General features: G+C 41.0%; 1 protein-coding gene across 1 annotated transcript in view; it reads right to left on the reverse strand.

The window, feature by feature from the left end:
* ITPRID1 (ITPR interacting domain containing 1) overlaps positions 1 to 21,741 on the reverse strand; it is a 123,324-nt gene that overhangs the window by 65,342 nt on the left and 36,241 nt on the right. Inside the window, exons 6-8 of the mRNA XM_025291222.3 lie at positions 6,715 to 6,766; positions 4,121 to 4,207; positions 1,930 to 2,132 (exon numbers count right to left, since the gene is read on the reverse strand). Of these exons, the coding sequence (XP_025147007.3) occupies positions 1,930 to 2,132; positions 4,121 to 4,207; positions 6,715 to 6,766 (342 nt within the window). The remainder of the gene's footprint in view (positions 1 to 1,929; positions 2,133 to 4,120; positions 4,208 to 6,714; positions 6,767 to 21,741) is intronic.

Below are 21,741 nucleotides of genomic sequence, written 5' to 3' on the forward strand. Positions count from 1 at the left end.
TGTTGAATGAGAATAGTGACCATGCACTGTTAGCACAGGGCTAAGTGGTGGAAGTAAGAGGGGGCCAGCAGTTACAGGATCAGGGGCCGACTTCTCGTTTCCCTATGATCCATGTATCAATTTCATCTGTGAAATGTTTACTTCACAGATCAGCTCAAACAGTCCTCAGATATTGGTAAGTGTTGCTATTCTCCCCAAATAAAGAATAGATCAAGAATTTTGCATCTCTGTGCAGCTTGGAGGAGGAGACAACAAAGGATGATATTAATTTCCTCTAAAGATAAAGAACCATTACTTTGCAACACTTGCAGTTTTGCATACTCTTTTTAAAAAATGTTATTGCTGAGATTTCGGACACCCATTTCACCCATATGAAAACAGAGGAAACAGAAACTGAGATGAAAAATCTAAGCAAAACCTCTGTTCCAGATATCTATTTGAGAGAAACACTTCATTTCTCTTGACTTTTCTTTCAGTGAATTTATTTAGAAGAGTTCATTTCATTAATAAAAATTTGGCATGTTCCCAGTCCAGAATACTGTGAACTATTCTATGGAGGAGATATTCTTCAAGGCTCCTCTAAGAGAGGTTCTATATTGAAATGATTTTGAAAACACTGCACTGCACTCCCTCCAGGAAACTGAGAGTACAGCTCAGCATATTAAACAAATCTTGCAGCAAATAAACTTGTTTAACTGCAAGCCATCTTCCTCCCAAATTGCTTGAGCACAGTACACATACCCCAAGAATAACCTCAGTCATGTCCTAGACAGTAATATTTCACTGACCACCAGTTGGAAAAAAATTGTAGCATGCATGATAACTGTAAGATTTAAGTATGCATTAGTCACTCAGTCATGTCCTACTCTTTGAGATTCCATGGACTGTAGCCCTCCAGGCTCCTCTGTCCATGGAATTCTCTAGGCAAGAATACTGGAGTGGGTAGCCATCCCCTTCTCCAGGGGATCTTCTCAGCAACAGGATTGAACCCGGGTCTCCTGAATTGCAGGCAGATTCTTTACCATCTGAGTCACCAAGGAAGTCTAGTTAATCCACAAATCTGAAGATGTGACATATTTATAACTACCAATCACAGCTCATGGTGGAATAAGAGTGTTATAAGCCTCATAGATGAGAAAATTAAGGTTTCACTTAGTGACCCATGATAAGCTTTGCCAAATTCTGGGTTCTCTGACCTCTGGGTATGTGGCTACAGTATGTATTAGTGCTATTTAGCAGTATAGTATTATCTTCTCTGCATGTAGTAGGATTGCACATTGTCACCCTTTTGGAGTTAAGTGTGGCCACATGATTTATTTTGGACAATGAAATCTGAACACACTTGATATGTGTAAGTTCTGAGCAGGAGGCTTTAAGGCCTAGTGCCTGGTGTGCGGCAGTCCATAGGGTCACAAAGAGTTGGATGCAACTTACCAACTGAACAACAACACATGGTTCTCTATTTCCACCTTTTCCCTGTTACTGCCAGCCAGTATGTTCCAGACAGTGGAGTCAAGTCCATGGATAAGGAAAACATCATGGAACAGATCTCTCTTCCTCCTCATGGACTGTAGCCAGCCAGGCTCATCTGTCCATGGGATTCTCCAGGCAAAAATACTGGAGTGGGTAGCTATTTCCTTCTCCAAGGGATCTTCCTGACCCAGGGACTGCAACTGAGGCTCCCGCATTGCAGGCAGATTCTTTACCATCTGAGCCATCAGGGAAGCCCATCTTCCCCCTCATGTATACATCAATCCACAGTGAACACAGAGAGTTATCAAGACATAAGCCTGTTTCTGTCTGAAGCCACTGAGCTCTGGGTTTGATTGCTACTGCACAGATCTCCTGGCCCATCCCTCCTAGTACTGTGGTTCATCTGACTTCTCATGGCCACTGCTGAGATTCCGATGCCAAGTGGTCCTCACTTACTGTACAAGTTAGGGTTCTCAGTGTCCATTCGCTGCTTTTGAGCTTCAAGAAAAACACGGATGTTGATTCCTCTGGCTGCTGAGCCACAACCCAGGAATCTGGCTGGGATTCGAGTGCAGATGTCTGGCTCATCAGCACCAAACCCCAGATCCAAGAGAATCTCCACTGGATCTTTTTCCCAAAATTCCAGCCATTCCGGAATGCTGCAGTGAAAATATGAATATCTTTATCCAGTAACAGTTCATTTAACCAAAAGTCATTTTTTTCCTAGTCACTTCACCCACTCAATCTTCCAGATATTTAGTAAAGGAGGAATCTGAATAGACAAAAACAGATGGTGTATTTACTAGAGCTCATATATACTTCCTCAAAGGATAGTCCATTACCCCCACTCAGGGACTGCTTGTCTGTACTGTACAATGAGTTTACTTAACAGGTTTTCCATTTCACAACATGGAAATGTTCAATTAGATGGAGCAAGGAGATTGTGGGACAAAAACCAGAAGCAGTGGAGTGATACCCACAAAAAATGGTAGATGATGTCAATATGAAACAGAAGGAAAAAAAATCCTGAAAACAGTGGAATATTTTAAAAGAAAGATATTTAAAAAGAATATTTAAATTATTAAATATTAAAATAATTAAAAAGAGTATCAGTCAGGGGCATCCCTAGTCACACAAATTTGTTGAGGATATCACTAAATGGACACTGCAAGTCTGATCACAAATAATGAGTTTAAGTCCCTAGGTGGGGTTAAAATATGTTCTGTATTTTTTTGGACTTGGCTGAAAAGAAGTATTTTTTCAAGTTGTTCTATTCAGTGTTGGCACTTAAAATGATACGCTTCAGTTATCTGGAAATTATATTTATATATCCACCTCACTTTCTAATCACTGAACTTTTTAGTGACTATGCTAATGACTGTTTAAAACTCATGGGCTCCATGGGAGCCAGAACTTTTAATCAGGTTTTCTTAGGTTCATCTTCAAAAGTTTCTGTTTACCTTTTACATGCAAGTCTAGGGAGCTTATTTGAGATAGCTTGGATAATTTTACTTTCATGATGCCAGCAATTAAATTGGATTAACTACAATTCATTTATTTAGCCATCCACACATTCAACAATAGCCACCTCTAGTCTCAGTTGGCAGGCCACCCAGCATCACGTTCCAACATCTACTTCACACTTTCTTATGTGACATAGAGATCTTGTGCTTTGCCTCCTAAGATTCTACTAAGGAAGAAAAGATAAGCCAAGAACTACTACTGTGGGGCTTAAATGGCTCAGGCTGGATCTTTTAATTATTGGAAAGAACTGGTGAACTGGGGGTGCCAATCATTTGATATTATAGAAAAAAATTTGAGGGAGAAAAAACTCCTACAAAAAAATCTAAATTTTGAATGAAAGATTTAATTTTTTATTTATTGACTTCATCTACAAATTTTTATCTTACTCATTTATACAAATATTCATTGAATGTCTGTCATGCCTCTCAGCTAGGCACCCAGGGGACAAAAAAAGAACAAAAATAACATAATCTTGTTTTCTAGTGGCTCACATTCTCATGGCCAAGAATATAAGTATTGATTGATTTGTCATTAAAAAATATGTTCTACATCATTAACTTTTTATCTATATTTACCCATGTAAGAAAAACATAAAATGCATTCACCTTGTTACAAATTATAATATCTTACATAAGGGTCTCTCTCCCCTTGGTTATTACCCCTACCAATCCTGACTCCCTTCCTACTGAATTTATGTGTATCCTCCTAGGCATTTTTTTTTTATATAGTTACATATATGCTTTATAGTTTTCACTTGTTGGCTTTATAAACAGTAACTTATTCTATGTATCTTTCTGCATCTTGATTTTTTTCCTCTTAAAATATTACTTAAAGATCATTATAAGTTAGTGAAGTTGTCTCTGTCTATTCCTTTTATCACTCTGTAGAATTCCATAAAATGGGTGAGCCAATAGTTTATCTGGCCATTTCCCCAATGACAGATATTTAGTGCAACTTCACTGACTTTCACATTGTTCTTGCAGGTCGGAGTTTGGAAATTCTATATTCATTCTCTCACCGATTCATTCAACAAGTATTTCTCAAGTGCCTGTTTGTAATTTCATGAAACCCACTGTTGCACAAAACGATTTCTCTGGATAAAAAGTGCCTGGAAATCACATACCTTTGTGGTATACTGGCAGCAGAATGGCAAGAGTTGGAACTGGTCCCTCTGGAGAGAGTGGGAGTTTCTGAAAACTGATGCAGAGATCTGCAGTTGGGGGAAATACCACTGATGAGATGTGTTGATTTAGAGAGTCCCCTGGGAGGTCACTGTGACTCTTTCCCTTCCAGAGCAAACACTTGCATTTCCTCTTCATTTCTCATCATCTCATAATGGCCACATCTTCGAAGAAGAGACTACAGGCAGCGGAGGAATTGCTCCTCTCTTCAAGAGCATTGTGTTACAGAAGGTGTGAGAATTTAGGTGTTAGGTGCCCGCTAGTGCTCATTACAAAGGCGACAGAATGTCTCACTTTTGACAGATGGTAAATCACTGGGGAACCTTTCAGGAAAACAGCTTTGCAAGGCACTAACTTTCAGGAAGAAGTTAAGATTATGGGATGAAAGAGGTACGGTAAGCCTCTCTTTCAGAGGTCACTGAAGCATCTTCCCTTAATGGTGGAGGATTTCATATTGCATAGTTAACACTCCCCAGGTGCTGTCATCCATGTGCAACTCCAGCAAACTCCTTTATTCTGTGTATGTGCTCAGCTTGCTTAGTTGTTCCCGACTCTTTTGAGACCCTATAGCCCACAACACTCCCTGTCCATGGGATTCTCCAGGCACGAATACTGGAGTGGGTTGCCATTTCCTCCTCCAAGGGATCTTCCTGACCCAGGGATTGAACCTGTGTCTCCTTCATTGGCAGGTGGATTCTTTACCATTGAGCCACCTGGGCTCCCCTATACTACAGTAAAAGCGAAAATGTGTGTCTCTCTATCCTAGTAGGCAGTACAAGTCACTTGAAAGTGTTTCCAAACAGAATAGAACTGTTATAGTTCACTTTTATATAGCTTAGATATACTATAACTCATCTAGTTTCATCAAATATAATAGAAGTTGGCAAAAAATTATAATTTATTGAAGAATACAATGTTGATATCAATTATCCCAAGGCGACCAAATTATCTTACATAGGCTCCTGAATTTGCCTTAGTCCTGTCCATGTTTGGTAAGAATAGCTGGGCACTACCTATCTTTGTTCAATTGCTTCTCTGCCCTAAGGCTGAGAAAGTGCACATTTCTGAAAAATAAAGATTCTGTTTTAATAGATGATTCTGGGAGCCTTGGAGGGGCTTCCCTGGTGGCTCTGCTGCTGCTGCTGCTAAGTCGCTTCAGTCGTGTCCGACTCTGTGCGACCCCATAGACGGCAGCCCACCAGGCTCCCCTGTCCCTAGGATTCTCCAGGCAAGAACACTGAGGTGGGTTGCCATTTCCTTCTCCAATGCATGGGCTCAGACAGTATATAATCTGCCTGCAATGCAGGAGATGTGGGTTTGATCCTTGGATGGGGAAGATCCCCTGGAGAAGGGAATAGCTTCTTACTCCAGTATTCTTGCCTGGAGAATCCCATGGACAGAGGAGCCTGGTGAGCTGCAGTCCATGGGGTATAAAGAGATGGACACGACGCAGCGACTAGCGCTTTCACTTTTCTTGGAAGACAGGCAGAAGATGCCTTTCACTTCCTGCCTCCTCTCAGTGTGTCCTAGGCCTGCCATAATTTTTGTTTCACTCCGTGTTTGAGATTCATACCTTATTTTGTAAAGTTCAGCAGAGCTACCCAGTCACTGGCCTGGACTTGGATCCAGGGGAAGCCACATATAGTCACAGTTCTAAGGAAGAGCGTGGTTGAGTCCTTGGCTTTGACTCTCATTTTCCTCTTCCACAAAACGAGTTTCCTGAAGAATTTCTGTGGTCCCTATCTCTATATGGTTCTGTGATTAGCAAAAACATATAATCTTCTAAGAGGGAAAAATTATGCCCAAGTAGCACTGTAGGTGTGAATGGATACAAGTTGGAAGAATACAGTATTGAATATTTGGTTTTCTACTAGTTTGAATGATCTGGAAAATGCAAGAGTGACTACAGTGGAGGAGGCAGAGTTCCCGGTCCTCCAATGCACATGGTCCACTCCAGTGGTTCTTAAACAGTGTGCTTCAGAATATTTGAAAGGCTTACAAAAACATTGATTTCTGACCCTTAGGTCCAGATTTTCTGAAGCAGTGTGCTGAAGTGACTTGGAATTCTATTAAGTTCACAGGTGATATTGCTGCTGCTGTTGGGACCATTTTGAGACCTAGTCTATCCTCATATTAGGAAACTCAAACTGCTTTCTACCTAGCACTGGAAATTATGTGTAATATTGTCTAGTTAATAGCATGATAATCACATTGGCAATATGAAAAAATGAATGTAACTATTTTATGAACAGGTTCTCATGAATAGCTGAATTTTGGTAGAATACCATTTAGGAATATATTTTCATTAAATTTCCCCCTAAGTCAGCATTTACTGATTTATTCTGCTCACTCCTTTAGGACAGTTAAAGAACCTCTATTTTTCTCAAGGCTGGTGAAAATAGTCTAGGTACTCTGGCTGAACCAGTGCCAAGATGCCAAGACCCACGGCATTACTAAGAGACCTCCTCACTTCCATTTCGCTTATGAAAGACGTGTCAGTACAACCCTGGAGTGAAACAGCCATCCTGCCACCTACCTCATGTAGTCTTTCACAGTCATTTGAACCAGTCCTTTTTCAGGAAAAGGAACTGCAACAAAAAAGAGGAGATGAGCTTAATTTCCTTGTTTTCTCATGGAATACTTTTCTCACCCTCAACTGAGCCAACATGGGATTGATTTCCATATGCAAGATGGTTATCAACATGAGATACAAGGCATCTGTACCAAACAAGACAGAACATAATTAATGGCTAAATTGTGTGACAAGCCCTTGAGGAAATGGGGTAGTTGCTCAGTGAAGAGGGAAGTCAGCGGTGAATGAAGTAGTCAGCAAGGTTTCATGGAGGAAGAAGTACCTGTCTTGGATTTTTAAGAATGGGAATAACTTGATAAATGGAAGAGGTATTGTCATTAAAGAAGTACCTGTCTTGGATTTTTAGGAATGGGAATAACTTGATAAATGGAAGAGGTGTTGTCATGAAAGAAGAGGGTCTATAGCAAGGTCAAACATAGTGATACGGCTAAGCTGATTAGATCACAGGACATTTTGGGATATTCTCTCCTGGTACATAAGATTGAGGAGCAAGGACAGACAATACATGAAGGACCCAGCATACCTGGAGTATCTTCCATTAATATGTACCACCTAATCCTTACAACAGTCTTATGATTTAGCACTTACTCTTACATTTCAGATAAGGAAATTGAGACTCATGGAAAGTTGAGTAATGAGCCCATGATCACACAGTCAAAAATAGCAGATCCAGGAATTTATCATTACCTTTATTATGTATTATAGCGATAATAAGTGGGTGCATGCCTAGTCGTGTCTGACTCTTTTTGTGACCCCAAGGACTGCAGCCTACCAGGCTTCTCTGTCCATGGAATTTTGAGGCAAGAATACTGGAGTGGGTTGCCATTTCTTACTCCAAAGGATAGAACCCTTGTCTCCTGCATCTCTTGCACTGGCAGGTGGATTCTTTACCACTGAGCCACCTGGGAAGCTCATTATAACAATAATAAGTTACTATTTATTTAACATTATCTTTGTGTGAAGCAATGTACTAAGCATGTTACATGCACAAAATTTATCCATGAAACAAGTAGCATTCATTTCCACTTAACAGAGAAGCAAACTGAGGCTCAGAGTAAGTGAGTTTCCCATGGTCAGTAGGAGGCAACAATTTATTTTTGATGGTGCTGTTGTTTCAAGACACTACACTGTCAACAGACTGTCTGTAGCTGACCTGAAAGTCAGAAAGGTGAGTTTATATGTATGTGTCAGGACATGGAAAACCACAAAAAGTTTTTCAGCAAACAAGTACATGTGAGAAAGATGATGCTGCAAGTCCATTTGCCTGGTTAGTGGTGCTGAGGACAGAATAGAAGAGCTACATGTCGGATGCCAGAGAGGCCTATTCAGGGGCCGATGCAGTACTCAGAACCTGTTTCGTGAGATAACCCTGTAGCAGACATCTGCGCTTTCAAGGTGAATGACCATTATTATAATAAATATGTGACATTTCTTATCTGACTCAAACTTATGAACCAAATTAGAAATGAACATAGAGTCCAAATTCCAGTCTTTTTTGCTTGTTATATCTATAGTTTTAAAAATATGGGTTTTAGCAAAGGAATTCTTTTACAAATTTCCAGTAATTTAATTATGTAAAAGGAGTGTTGTTCTGGACAAAGTGGATTACCACTTAGCTCTTCTTTTACCCTGTGAGTCACCTCCAAGATCCACAGTTTGAAAAACATCATCTGTTCAAATCTCTCATTTCGGTGTGTGTGCGTGCTAAGTCATTTCAGTTCTGTCTGAATCTTTGTGACCCTATGGACTGTAGCCCCCCAGGCTCCTCTGTCCATGGGCTTCTGTAGGCAAGAATACTGGAGTGGGTAGCCTTTCCCTTCGCCAGGGGATCTTCCCAACCCAGGGATTGAACCCAGGTCTCCCACATTGCAGGCGGATTCTTTACCAGCTGAGCCACAGGGGAAGCCCAAGAATACTGGAGTGGGTAGCCTATCCCTTCTCCAGTGGATCTTCCTGACCCAGGAATCGAACCAGGGTCTCCTGCATTGCAGGTGGATTCTTTACCAACAGAGCTAACAGGGAAGTCCTGATAGAGCCACCTGGAAGGCAGTACTAATCCATGCTGGACTCTTGCTCGCTGAATTCAGCCTCAGAGCTGCTCAAATCATAAAACCAATGCCAATTGATTGAAGTTGTCACATGGAAAGAAAGCCTATTTGCCACTTTATTAATCATGTTATAGACGCAAGCATGGTATAATTTTTGGTAGTCATGTTGTAATGACTTGATGAATTAAATAATAGGTTGTCCAAAATGAAAGGTTAAAATAAATATTTATCATTTTAAGCAGTTATTTTTTTCTATTTCTCTCCCCCCTTTCATCTATTGCTTTGCATATATCTTACAAAGTCAGCCTCCATTTGTGCTTATCCAGAGAATTTTGGAGTTTCTGAGCAACATTTCTCACATAAAATATTCTAGAGTTCAGGAATATCTGGCTTCATATTCTGCCAGTGTCACCACTCTTGCCACTACATCAGTCTTTTCTGGTTGTTGGCTATTGAGCTGGATTTCCTGGAACTTGTGAATGAACGTGTACATCCAGACCAGGGGGCTGACATTGTGGTCACGGAAAATTGCTCAAACTGTCAGAGAGGAAATGACCCGTTTCAGATATTGATGAAAAGAGTTAGCACAGCCTTGTTGGGTTTTTAAAAGCCATAGCCCCATAGAAAATCTAAGTCATCCAGAAACTACCACGTCCCTTCACCCAGGGCTTCCTCATGGGATTCTAGTGTCCACACAGATTTAGTGGTCATGTTCCATGGATCACACACCGCAGCTCTGCTGTCCAGCTTCAGGACTGATCTGGTTGCCAGGAAACCCAGGGCAGCCCCACAGGGGAAAAGGAGCCCCTAAAGATAACATATTTTCTAGGGAATGTGCCAAGTAGACCTGCTAGTTCACAGTGGGGGAGTCTTATGGTTTGATGACACACATATGAAAGCCTTACACAGTTATAGCATCAGCAGGGGAAAGGCTTTCTCTCCTTCCACTTTATGGCTCCCTTTAAGGCCCAGACATTGCTGATGATTAGGGGCTGGGCGAGATGTTTGACTCTCCTTACCCGAACCCCACTCTCACTAATGTTCAGATACAGCTTTTACATCTTTTGTTAGACTCATCATCCTCTTTCGTCTTGATCTTGTTTAAAATGACACAACGTCAATCTCTATCCAATATATTCAGATGCATAGACTTCTCTGCTGCCAAGCTCAGATTTAAATTCACTAGATAAGCCTGATTTTTAAAATTACAATACAATGATCAGAAATTAAGCAGCTTCACTGGTTTCATTTCCGTGTTGCATCGGGGCTCCCAGTGTCCTAGGAGACTAAGGGGCATTTTCAGTGTTGTTATGCATTTACCTCCTGTGGTGACTGTGGAAGCAGCAACTGGCCTTCCCAGTGCTTGGACCCAGACAGCTGAAACTTGCACAGGACAGCGTGAGACTATTATTCTATGCCTGCCTGAGGGCTTTTTGGTTTTAGTTTTGTTTTTGTTTTCCACTTCATTGATGTATAAAGTAAATTTCCTAGAACCTGAAGACAGGCTTGTTAGGGTCAGCCCCTTGCATTTTTGCCTGTTTTCAATAATTAGCCAGAAGCTGGTAGTTTAGTTCTCAGGAGCATTGGGATTTTCATTAAGACCCAGAAGATCCAGCAGCCCCAGTGCAGTTCTCTTCAGGGCAGCCTCTGTTAGGCGACACGCTCTGCAGTTCTCTGGTCTCTTCTAGTCTGCCTGGTTCATTAGCACTCACCTGACTGGCTTCTGGAAGCATTGGAGTCTGGGACCTCTAATCAGAGCACGAATTTGACACCCAGGGAATGTCATCATGGGACAGACAAACTGCTCCTGTTACAAACAAACTGTTCCTCAAGCTTCTGCAGGTAGAAGAAGTGGGCCTATTACAGATGGGCCTGTGTTCACCACATAAGCCTGCTGCTGCTGGTGGTTTAGTTGCTGAGTTCTGTCCTACTCTTGTGACCCCATGGACTGCAGCCTGCCAGGCCCCTCTGTCCAAGGGATTCTCCGGGGAAGAATACTGGAGTGCGTTGCCATTTCCTCCTCCAGAGGAAATGCTAAGTCCCTTCAGTTGTGTCCAACGCTTTGCAACCTTATGGATTGTAGCCCACCAGGCTTCTCTGTCCATGGGATTCTCCATGAATACTGGGGGCAAGAATACTGGAGTGGGTTGCCATGCCTTCCTCCAGAGGATCTTCCTGACCCAGGGATTGAACGTCCGTCTCTTATGTCTCCTGCATTGGTAGGAGGGTTCTTTACCACTAGTGCCACCTGGGAAGCCCTTTTTACTGCTAGGCCTCCTCAGTTCCACACTGGCTTCTTCTCTGGGTGTTTGGTTCTGTATTTTCTCCATTTCTTTGTCTTTCCAAGATAGTACTCTTGTTAGGTTTTTTAAAACCAGATTTTACTCTCTAAAGGCATGGAGGCAACAAAGAAAAAATTAAGGTCCTCCTATTTTTGAGATTCCTAAGGGCTGATCTGAAGGAAAATTAAAGTGAGAAAAAAATTTCCCTGCTCTACTGAATGCATCCCGTTGCATGGGTTAAAATGCCAGTTCTGATTCCCTTTCAGATACTTGAGTCTCCAGCCATCCTCCCTACTGTTAGGTGGACTTCTGCCATCTGAAGCAGCAGACACTGCACTTAACCCTGCAAAATGTATTACTGGAGAAGATGTAGTGAGATATGCAGAAGGCACTAATTAGCACCTTTATTGGCTTGGAAAGCATTTTTTATTTTGGTTTTCCTAAGCATTTCTGACTGATTCATGGAAGACATTTGGTTCTTTGGAATATCGTCCAATAGACTAATCAAATTACATTTTCACAGGGCTCTAAAATAATAGCATTCTGCAGCTTTCTGTATATTTAACTCCTGCATGACCAAGAGAGTAGAGGCAGTTAAAAGGGTTTGTTTGCCTCAGCTGGCAATTTATTAAACTATATTCTTACAAAGAAGAGACTCTGGCATTCTCCCTGACCCTTATGCTCAGAACTTTAAAGCTAATTGTGATGCTTTGCTTCTGTTCAACCAGAGAGTTGTTTGTTTTACAGGTGCTGTGGATTCTTCTTCTCTATTCCTCTGCTGACACCCAGCCCAAGCCCTCATCACCTCAAGCCTGAGGTCAGCTTATTCCCAAAGCATGCACCCTCTTCCCATTGCCAGGATGAACACTGGAATCTGTCCTTTCTCTTCTCAGAAACCATTCATCAGTTCAGTTCAGTTCAGTTGCTCAGTCGTGTCCAACTCTTTGAGATCCCATGAATCGCAGCACGCCAGGACTCCTGTCCATCACCAACTCCCGGAGTTCACTCAGATTTACGTCCATCAAGTCAGTGATGCCATCCAGCCATCTCATCCTCTGTCGTCCCCTTCTCCTCCTGTCCCCAATCCCTCCCAGCATCAGAGTCTTTTCCAATGAGTCAACTCTTCACATGAGGTGGCCAAAGTACTAGAGTTTCAGCTTCAGCATCATTCCTTCCAAAGAAACTATTCATAACTCAATATAATAGAGATGGCAAACGTGAAACACCTGCTTCAGTTCCCCAAGGCAACACCAGTGGAATTATTAGTTATTATTTATGACCCTCTATTCAGGTGAACAAAGATACGGCTTCACAGTTCTACTCAACACAGACCCCAGCTGCACTACCCATCCTTTCCCTGGAACCTGAGATGATACTTCTTTGCCATGTCTATGCTAAGAAAGGGTGGTACTCTCTTTCTGGATTTTAAGGCATTTATAAACTGATCACACCTTATTTGACAGAAAAATATCTCCCTTTGCTCTTAGCATGAGACCTTCTCTCTAGTTGTACCATCTTCTGCATGCTCTCCTGCATACTTTCAGTTTGCTTCTCATTCTATGCCTTTGTTCAAGCTCCTTGAACAAAGGTTCCTGGTTCCAGGAAATGACATTATCATCCTTTGTCTCTTTATTTTTTCAAAACTATACCCCCCTTTGATTGGCTAGTTCAAGTCTCACCTTTTCTTTGGAGATTTCCCAATCTGAATAAATCATCTTTATTATGGACCAGTTTTTACTAAGATATCTTTTTGTTGACTCAGTCAGTTCAGTTCAGTTCAGTCGCTCAGTCGTGTCCGACTCTTTGCGACCCCATGAATCGCAGGTTTTGGGAAATCAGCTGTGTTAGAGATGATTCTTGCCTCAGTGATCTTTACAATTTTGTTAATAAGACGGATCATATCTTACTAATTTGAGGCGGTACAGACCAAGTGTCATAAGCATAGAACCCATGATGGATGTGACTGGTGTTCAGAAGACAATTTGAGTCTCTTAGGGCAGATGTCAGGAAGGGCCTTACAAAGGACATGGGACTTGGGTAAGATCTCAAAAGAAGAACGATAGGTAAACAGAACCAGAAAGACTTTAAGACAGGAAGAACTGGATGAAGAAAGAGAATGGACTAGGGATGTAATGAGAGGAGATAAGACTAGACAGTCTTGTAGAAAATTGGTATAGGTTATATTCATACTGTAATGGCCCTGAAAAGTCAGAGTAACATACTTGAGAGCAGGAGTCATATATTCTACATCTTTGCATCCTTCACCTTGCACAATTCTCTGCTTTGAATGCTTTCATTTGAAAAGCATTATTTTTCAATATGTTCATCTCTAACACATTTTCTAACAATGTTTTCAAAGGGAACATCTATTATGTTACACTGGATTTACTTTAACCTATTCCTATAATATAGGTCACAAATTTAGAACTTGATTTAGCAAGTTCTTATTATTAAAAAAATTCCTCTGGAAAGGGATAGGTTTACTCTTCAGGGACCTCTCTGAGAAACAGTGAAGAAATGTCTAAATAGTAAAAATGACAAATGAATTAAGCACCTATCTTGTAATCTATGGCACGGAGCAGAACTTTGACAGAACCTGTCTCGTGCTGTTGAAATTGGCTCTACTTTTTTCACTTGCAGTTATGTGTGGTTGTGTTATTAAACAAGAATATGATATATAAAACTGCATGTCAGCTCACGCTTTGGGTGTACATGTCTGCCCAGGTAGCATCAGGATGGTGTGCTCCACAGGCAGACAGAGCTGATGTCGGATTTGTTCTCTGTGGGGCCGTGGGTTTGCCACACATCAGCTCCTCCCTCCAAGCTTTCTTATACAGTTTTACAGTGGAATCTGGGAGTAAGGGTGAGTCAGCAGCCTAAGAAGAGGACCCTTAACATCCATGACCACAATCCCTGTAGCACTACCAGTGACCCCAAAGAGGCTCTGAATGTCCTACTGTGTCTGTGGTTAAAGGAAGGTCTGTGGATCCTTATGGAGCCCAGGCCAAGAATCTGACTTGTTTGCCTGTGAAGTTGGTGACCAAGAGGAGTTAGTCTGCACCCATTGATGGTGGTTCTTAGAAAGGAAAAAGAGAAGGAAACTGAAGGATGCCCATGAGGCTCTTTCCTGTAAGTTATCCATGTGTCCTGATCAGAGGTTCCCTGAAGATACATAAAAAGGAGACTGTGGGACCACTCCACTAATATGCACTAATGTTTGTCAGAAGACAGGGGAGAAAGTACAAAACCATACCTTGCGAAGGCTCGGGATATAAGTAGTATGGGCAGATGTCCAACTTTTGGTAATTCTTAACATTCATATGGAAAGAAGGAGCAAGGGCCTTAAGGTAATTTTCATAAAAGGAGCAGCCCAAATGATTTCTATCAGTAAGTGAATCTGGGTAAGCAATGTTTCAATGAAAGAGACTTCAAAGCCTCAAGAGACAAGGCCCTAGAGGGAGCTGCAGGCTCTGCTGATGGCTCTGAGAAGCCAGGGAACGTGTCACAATCACCTGAGGACATCTTGGTCACTGGATCATTCCCATCAGCCAATACAGCTGGCTGTAATAGCTCTCATCCCCAGAAGAAGAACATCTGTCTCCACCTCTCCTCCAGCTATCGTTTTAGTCACTGCTCCCTTTTGCCTCATCACGCCTCCAAATACTTTTCTGTCTCTACTTCCTCTACTCCCATTTCTCACTTGAAGGTCGTATAACCAGCCTTTCTCCCCAACTATTCCTCTGAAATAGCTCTTTTCAAGGTCACCAGTGACCTAATTACCAAACAATTCTCATTCCTCATCATATATAACCCGTTAATGACAGTTGACAGTGTTGATCATCCCCTCCTTGACACCTTAACTTTACTCATCTTCCAGACACTTTTCTCTTTGTCCTCGTTTTACTTCATGACCTTCTCCTCCTCTTCCTCCCTTGCTGGTTTTTCCATATCTCTCAGGCTTCTTCTCTGTCTCTATGCACTTGCTTGGTGACCGTATTTGAACTTCTGGGTTATCATCATCTATCTGCCATCTAGACCCAAACAGTTATCTATTACTTCCTAGACTTTTCCCCTGAACTCGAGATTTGTATTTCCAATTTGTACTAATATATCCCTATTTTGGGCTTCCCTTGTAGCTCAGTTGGTAAAGGATCAGCCTGAAGTGTAGGAGACCTGAGTTCAATTCCTGGTTGGGAAGATCCCCTGGAGAAGGAAATCGCAACCCACTCCAGTATCCTTGCCTGGAAAATCTCATGGACAGAGGAGCCTGGTGGGCTGCAGTCCATGGGGTCGCAGAGTTGGACACAACTGAGAGACTAACACTAACTAATCCCTATTTATTAGTATCTCTTTAGGTTTCTATTAGGTATTTGAATCATAGATGCCTAAAATTGCAACTCTTACCTCAAGCCTGATTCTTCTATGTTCTTCCCATTCCAATAAATGACCATGCACCCTGCCCAAATGCTTGGGCAAAATTCACTGCAATCATCCTTGGCTTTTATTTCTCTCTTTTATATTCTACATCCACAAGCATATCCTCTCCTACCTATATTCCAAATATATCCAGAATCTAACACTATTCTCTGCAACATTTGCTATGGCCTTGGTCTATACCCTCACCTTCTTTTCCATAAGTTATTTCCTTAGCCTCCTAACAGGGCTCCCTTGTTCCACATTTTCTCCAACAGAATTTATTTTCCAAATAGCCACTACAGCTGGCCTGTTAAAAAGAACCAAGGCTATGCCACTACTTTGTATAAAACATTATACAAATATTTTTGTATAAAACATTTTCCCTCTGAGTAAAAGAAAGATTTTTATAGGGATATAGCCCTAAATTATGTGACCTCTAAATAGTTCTTTAACTCATATATCTTTGCTGTATTCCTTGCTCACTTAGCTGCAACTATTTAGGCCTCCTTGCTATTCTTAGAATACAGAGAGCACATCCCCATCCCAGGGCCTTTGCACATTCTGTCTCATGTACCTGGAACAGTTCATCCTACAAATAAGCAAATGTCACACCCCTTCACTTCATTCAGGTAGCTGCTCAAAGGTACTTTATCTGAGACATTTAACCTCACTGTCTATACTCCTGTCATATTAATATTTATTTTTTTATTGTGTCTATCTCCACTGCATCTTTTTTCTTCAGTATCTCCAATCTTAATGGAGTATCCAGTTTGTAGGAGGCAGTCTATGCATATTTGTAAAATAACTGGAGAATGGAATAAAAGGGAATCTGTCAGAAGTTTTGTGTACTTATGGGTGTGGAAATGGAGTTGATAGCATATTTGTTCTCTAGTCTCCAGACTAAGTCTAAGACTCAAAGAGAGATATGGGTTGCAGGAAGAAGCTGAAAGTTGATTCCCATCATGAGTTTTGTGTGACCCAGAACATTAGTGATGCTACCTAGGTCCACACATGCAGTATAATAGAAAAGAGTGTCTCCATAAATTCTGTAAGAATTGGAGCACCAGAGGAACACAAGAAGAACAGACACTCAGGAAGTGATGAGACATGAACTGTCCACGTGTTGACACCCAGGAAATTCTGTTAGAGTAGAAGCAGTGACAGTGGAAGTCAACTCTTTCATAGAAGTATGTGAGGCATCTTCTGTTGGCTCCCAGAAATACTAATATTTACAGGGGATACTTTACAATAGACCCTGTGACACCAAGACAGAGGCAATAATCTCTCAGAATTGGTGGACTAATTTCATTGTAATGTAATGTTTACCCACAGGCTGGAGAAACCTGAGGCAAATTTGAGTTATAGGAGTTATTTATAGATTAATTTCAGAATATCTTTTTATATCTTCCTCTATATGTTTTTTAGTTAACAATTTTAAAATATTTATGCACCTCAAGTATAAATGAAATAAGGTTTTATCAGTATAAAAAAATCCTAAATTTAGGAAGTGTCCCTTTTTGCTATCCAAACTTGGCTCACAGAAATAAGGAAAGTCTAGGGAGAAAATTAACAGCCATAGATTTACACCGGTATGCGGTATACTGGTTTCTGGTAAGAAGAGAATAAACTTCAAAATCAAACAGACTTGAGTTCAAATCACGTTTCCACCTCTTTGGCTTTATGTGGTTTTGGGAAAATCTCTCAACTTTACTGAGTCTCTGTTTCTTCAGTATTTAATGAAATTAATCAATCACCTTGTTTGAGGAGTACGTCATAATAGTTTTCAAATATGCAATAAGCACTTGATATATGATAATTATTACTCATAATAATCAGCATTATTATAACTTTTGAGACTGATACGTATAGAGATCAGAAACCTAGTGAGCCTCAGGAAAAAACCAGAATTTTCCAACTATTAAGCATTAGTTTCTTAGTCATGTCAATTTTCTAAGAGCTTAGTTTCTTATAATTTAAAATTTCTAGAGTTAAGGTAGAATGACTTATGACTTGCCAGAAAATTCTCTGATGCATCTTTTTTTTTTAAATTTTAAGATCCAGATGTGGCCATTTTGTATTTCTACATATACTTGATTGACATTTAAAAATTAGCACTGTCTCACTTTAAGAAATTTAAGTTCAAGAGAACTGAGCTGTGGCCCTGAAAGCTGGTACAAGAGTCAGAAGATCTGGAAGGGGAAGTGGTTGCCAGGAAGCTGGCCCACTCTGCTAATGCTTTGACTTTTCCAGCAGGGATGCTGATGCAGAGCTTTCCTCCCAGGATGCTCCCAGGGGCATCCATGCATAACACGGACAGTAATTCATACTATACTCTAGAGAGGCCAGGTGGCTACAGAGTCAGACAGACCCATGTTCAAATCTCAACTCACTTTCCTCCTGACTGGTTACTTTGAGCAAGTTACTTAACCTTCCTGAGCTTTATTTACCTCTTTGCAGAAGTTAATAATGATGATATCCGCCTCAGAAGATGGTTCTGGTAAATGAGATAATATGCATATAGAGTACCTAGCCTGTGTGCCCTTGACATGTATTAATTTCTTTCCCCTCTGAGTTTTACTGAAGACGCTGAACTGCCAAGGGTTAGGGGGCTTTACCTAGCATAACAGTGGTGAAAAAGATGGGTCAACCAGATTCCAGCTGAATAAAAATTAGAATTTAGGGAGCCACAGAGCATCATGAAAGCCAAAGAATCACCATAAGAAGCCAAGACCTGACCTTGGCCATCTCAAAACAGAGGAGGAAATCAGCAACAGGGCCACTGAAACCTTATTCCACCTCTTCATTTTATCTGAGGCCCACTAGAATGCTTTCCATGAGAGGTACAGGGTCACGTGAAAGATGAGCAGGCACCTGGATGTTGTTGCTGCTTTAATGAAGAAAGCCTCAGAATTATCACTGAGAGAAGCAAACAGCAGAATGATTTCTGTTTGTAGTTGGTTGAATAGTATCCACCCAAATTTCACTTCAGTATTTGAAATGTCACTTCAGAATATAGCCTTTATCTTGAAAGAGGGTCTCTGCAGATATAACTAGTAAATGCGAGGTCATACTGGGTAAAGGTGGGACTTAAACCCTAAATCCAATGACTGGTGTCCTTAAGAGAAGAGAAGAAAACTCAGTGGGGAAAGTCAGCCATGTGAAGACAGCAGAGGATGCAAGGATGAAAGGGATGCCAGGGTTGATGGGAGCCACGAGGAAGAGACCAGGCAGGCCTCGTCCCTAGAGCCTTCAGAGAGAAAAAAATAACCTTGCTGACACTTGGTTTCAGATCTTCAGCCTTCACAACTGTGAGAGAATGAATTTCTGTCTTTAAGCACCAGTTCAGTTCAGTTCACTCGCTCAGTCGTGTCCGACTGTTTGTGACCCCATGAATTGCAGCATGCCAGGCTTCCCTGTCCATCACCAACTCCCGGAATTTATCCAAATTCATGTCCATCAAGTTGGTGATGCCATCCAGCCATCTCATCCTCTGTTGTCCCCTTCCCCTCCTGCCCCCAATCCCTCCCAGCATCAGGGTCTTTTCCAATGAGTCAACTCTTCGCATCAGGTGGCCAAAGTATTGGAGTTTCAGCTTCAGCATCAGTCCTTCCAATCAACACCCAGGCATGATCTTTAGAATGGACTGGTTGGATCTCCTTGCAGTCCAAGGGACTCTCAAGAGTCCCCTCCAACACCACAGTTCAAAAGCATCAATTCTTCGGCACTCAGCTTTCTTCACAGTCCAACTCTCACATCCATACATGACCACTGGAAAAACCATAGCCTTGACTATATGGACCTTTGTTGACAAAGTAATGTCTCTGCTTTTGAATATGCTATCTAGGTTGGTCATAACTTTCCTTCCAAGGAGTAAGCGTCTTTTAATTTCATGGCCGCAGTCACCATCTGCAGTGATTTTGGAACCCAAAAGAATAAAGTCTGACACTGTTTCCACTGTTTCCCCATCTATCTGCCATGAAGTGATGGGACCAGATGCCATGATCTTCGTTTTCTGAATGTTGAGCTTTAAGCCAACTTTTTCACTCTCCTCTTTCACTTTCATCAAGAGGCTCTTTAGTTCTTCTTCACTTTCTGCCATAAGGGTGGTGTCATCTGCACATCTGAGGTTACTGATATTTCTCCCGGCAATCTTGATTCCAGCTTGTGTTTCTTCCAGCCCAGCATTTCTCATGATGTACTCTGCATATAAGTTAAATAAGCAGGGTGACAATATACAGCTTTGACATAGCCACCAAGTCTGTGGTAATTATTTATGGCTGCCCTAAGAATGAACGCACCACTCTATATCATAGTGAGATTGTGGGAGTTTTTTCACGATTTTCCCTCCAGCACAGACTCCTTTCCTTTCTCTACTTCAGTTCCTTTTGGTTTCACCAGTTTTCTCTCTGAAACACTCCTCATGACCTTCAGGTCTCCAGTTTCTGCTACTACTGTTGTAGTTTCCACTTCCTAGTGCAGGGTTTGGCTTCCCTGGACTTGGGATGCCTTGAGCTCATTGTGGTAAAACCAGCACCCAGAGAGGCTGAGAGGATGCCTGCCTGCAGGCTCTTCTGCCCACCTCTAACCAGCTGTGACTAAAAATTGTGGCACTTGACCACTCAGATTCTTCACCTGTGAAACATAGATGAACACCAGCCTTGCTAGGCTATTGAGCTTAAAATATGATAGATGAGGAAGGGCCTTGTAAAAGTGAAGGCTCAATTAAACTTGTAAGAAGCTATTCCATTATTATTAAAAACCTTACTAAAGATAAAGACCCTGGGAAATAGAAACCGTGTGTGTCTGATCTCAGAGTCATTTTGTTACCCCTTCTTTCCTTCACCTCATGCCTTTATTTCATTGACTTGATTCAGAGGAGGAAGGTCCATGATTTGTCTTAATTCCTGGGAAGTGAAGTTTCTAATACATTTACTGACAACCCCAGAACTGGTTGCCAGACCTCCAACTATAAACTGGGAAAGATGAAATATCAGAGGGATCTGAAATGTTGGCTATATTTCTTAACTTCCTGTCTTTTCTTCAGAATGAACTATCAATAACAAAGGTTCTTAAATTCAACTTATTGGCAAGCATCTTTAGAGATTTTGGCATCATGAAACTTTCATATTAAAAAAAAATAAGCTTGGCGAAGGAGGAAATTTTAATGATATACCTAGATTTTAAAGTAAAAATTCTTAAATTTAAACTGGCTTGTAGCAAATGGTCAATCTTAATTTAAATGGCAGTGAAGAAAGTGAAATAATTAAAACCAGCCAAGTAAGTAACAATTAGAATAATAATTTTCCCTCTAGTCATTAAATTCTTGTTTTATGTAATTTTTACATATGTTATTTAGGGCATTTCATCAATTTTTAAACACATTTTTTTTCACATTTTAACAACTATGAAATCAGGATGTGTCTGGTAGTCAGTGTGGCCTATTATAATGCCTAGTTATAATCAACATGGATGGTTGTTTTGTTTTCTTATCTGAGTGGTACTTAAAATGTGGGTGCATTTTACAATTGAGGAGTCTTACATTCTAGGAAATACTATATTTGATTTAGTGAAGATGGAAACTGTGAGACCTGTAGATAAATTTTTGTCTTCTTATAATGTTCTTATCAAATCTCAATGTAACAAGTGTGCCACACTTTCTGCCTCGGAAATACATATTTGATATATACACTGTTTGCTATAGAATTCAGTCATTCATTCTTTTTGAGAACAAATGCATCATTAGAAAGAGAAGATATAATTTTACCCTGGATGAAACTGGAGCCTATTATACAGAATGAAGTAAGCCAGAAAGAAAAACACCAATACAGTATACTAATGCATATATATGGAATTTAGAAAGATGGTAACAATAACCCTGTGTATGAGAGAGCAAAAGAGACACTGATGTATACAACAGTCTTATGGACTCTGTTGGAGAGGGAGAGGGTGGGAAGATTTGGGAGAATGGGATTGAAACATGTGTAATATCATGTATGAAATGAGTTGCCAGTCCAGGTTCGATGCACGATACTGGATGCTTGGGGCTGGTGCACTGGGACGACCCAGAGGGATGGTGTGGGGAGGGAGGAGGAAGGAGGGTTCAGGATGGGGAGCACATGTATACCTGTGGCGGATTCGTTTTGATGTTTGGCAAAACTAATACAGTGTTTGAGGTTTAAAAATAAAATAAAATTAAAAAAAAAAAAGACTGAAGGGTAGAAACT

The sequence above is a fragment of the Bubalus bubalis genome, chromosome 8 (assembly GCF_019923935.1).
Source record: "Bubalus bubalis isolate 160015118507 breed Murrah chromosome 8, NDDB_SH_1, whole genome shotgun sequence".
Classification (NCBI taxonomy): domain Eukaryota; kingdom Metazoa; phylum Chordata; class Mammalia; order Artiodactyla; family Bovidae; genus Bubalus; species Bubalus bubalis.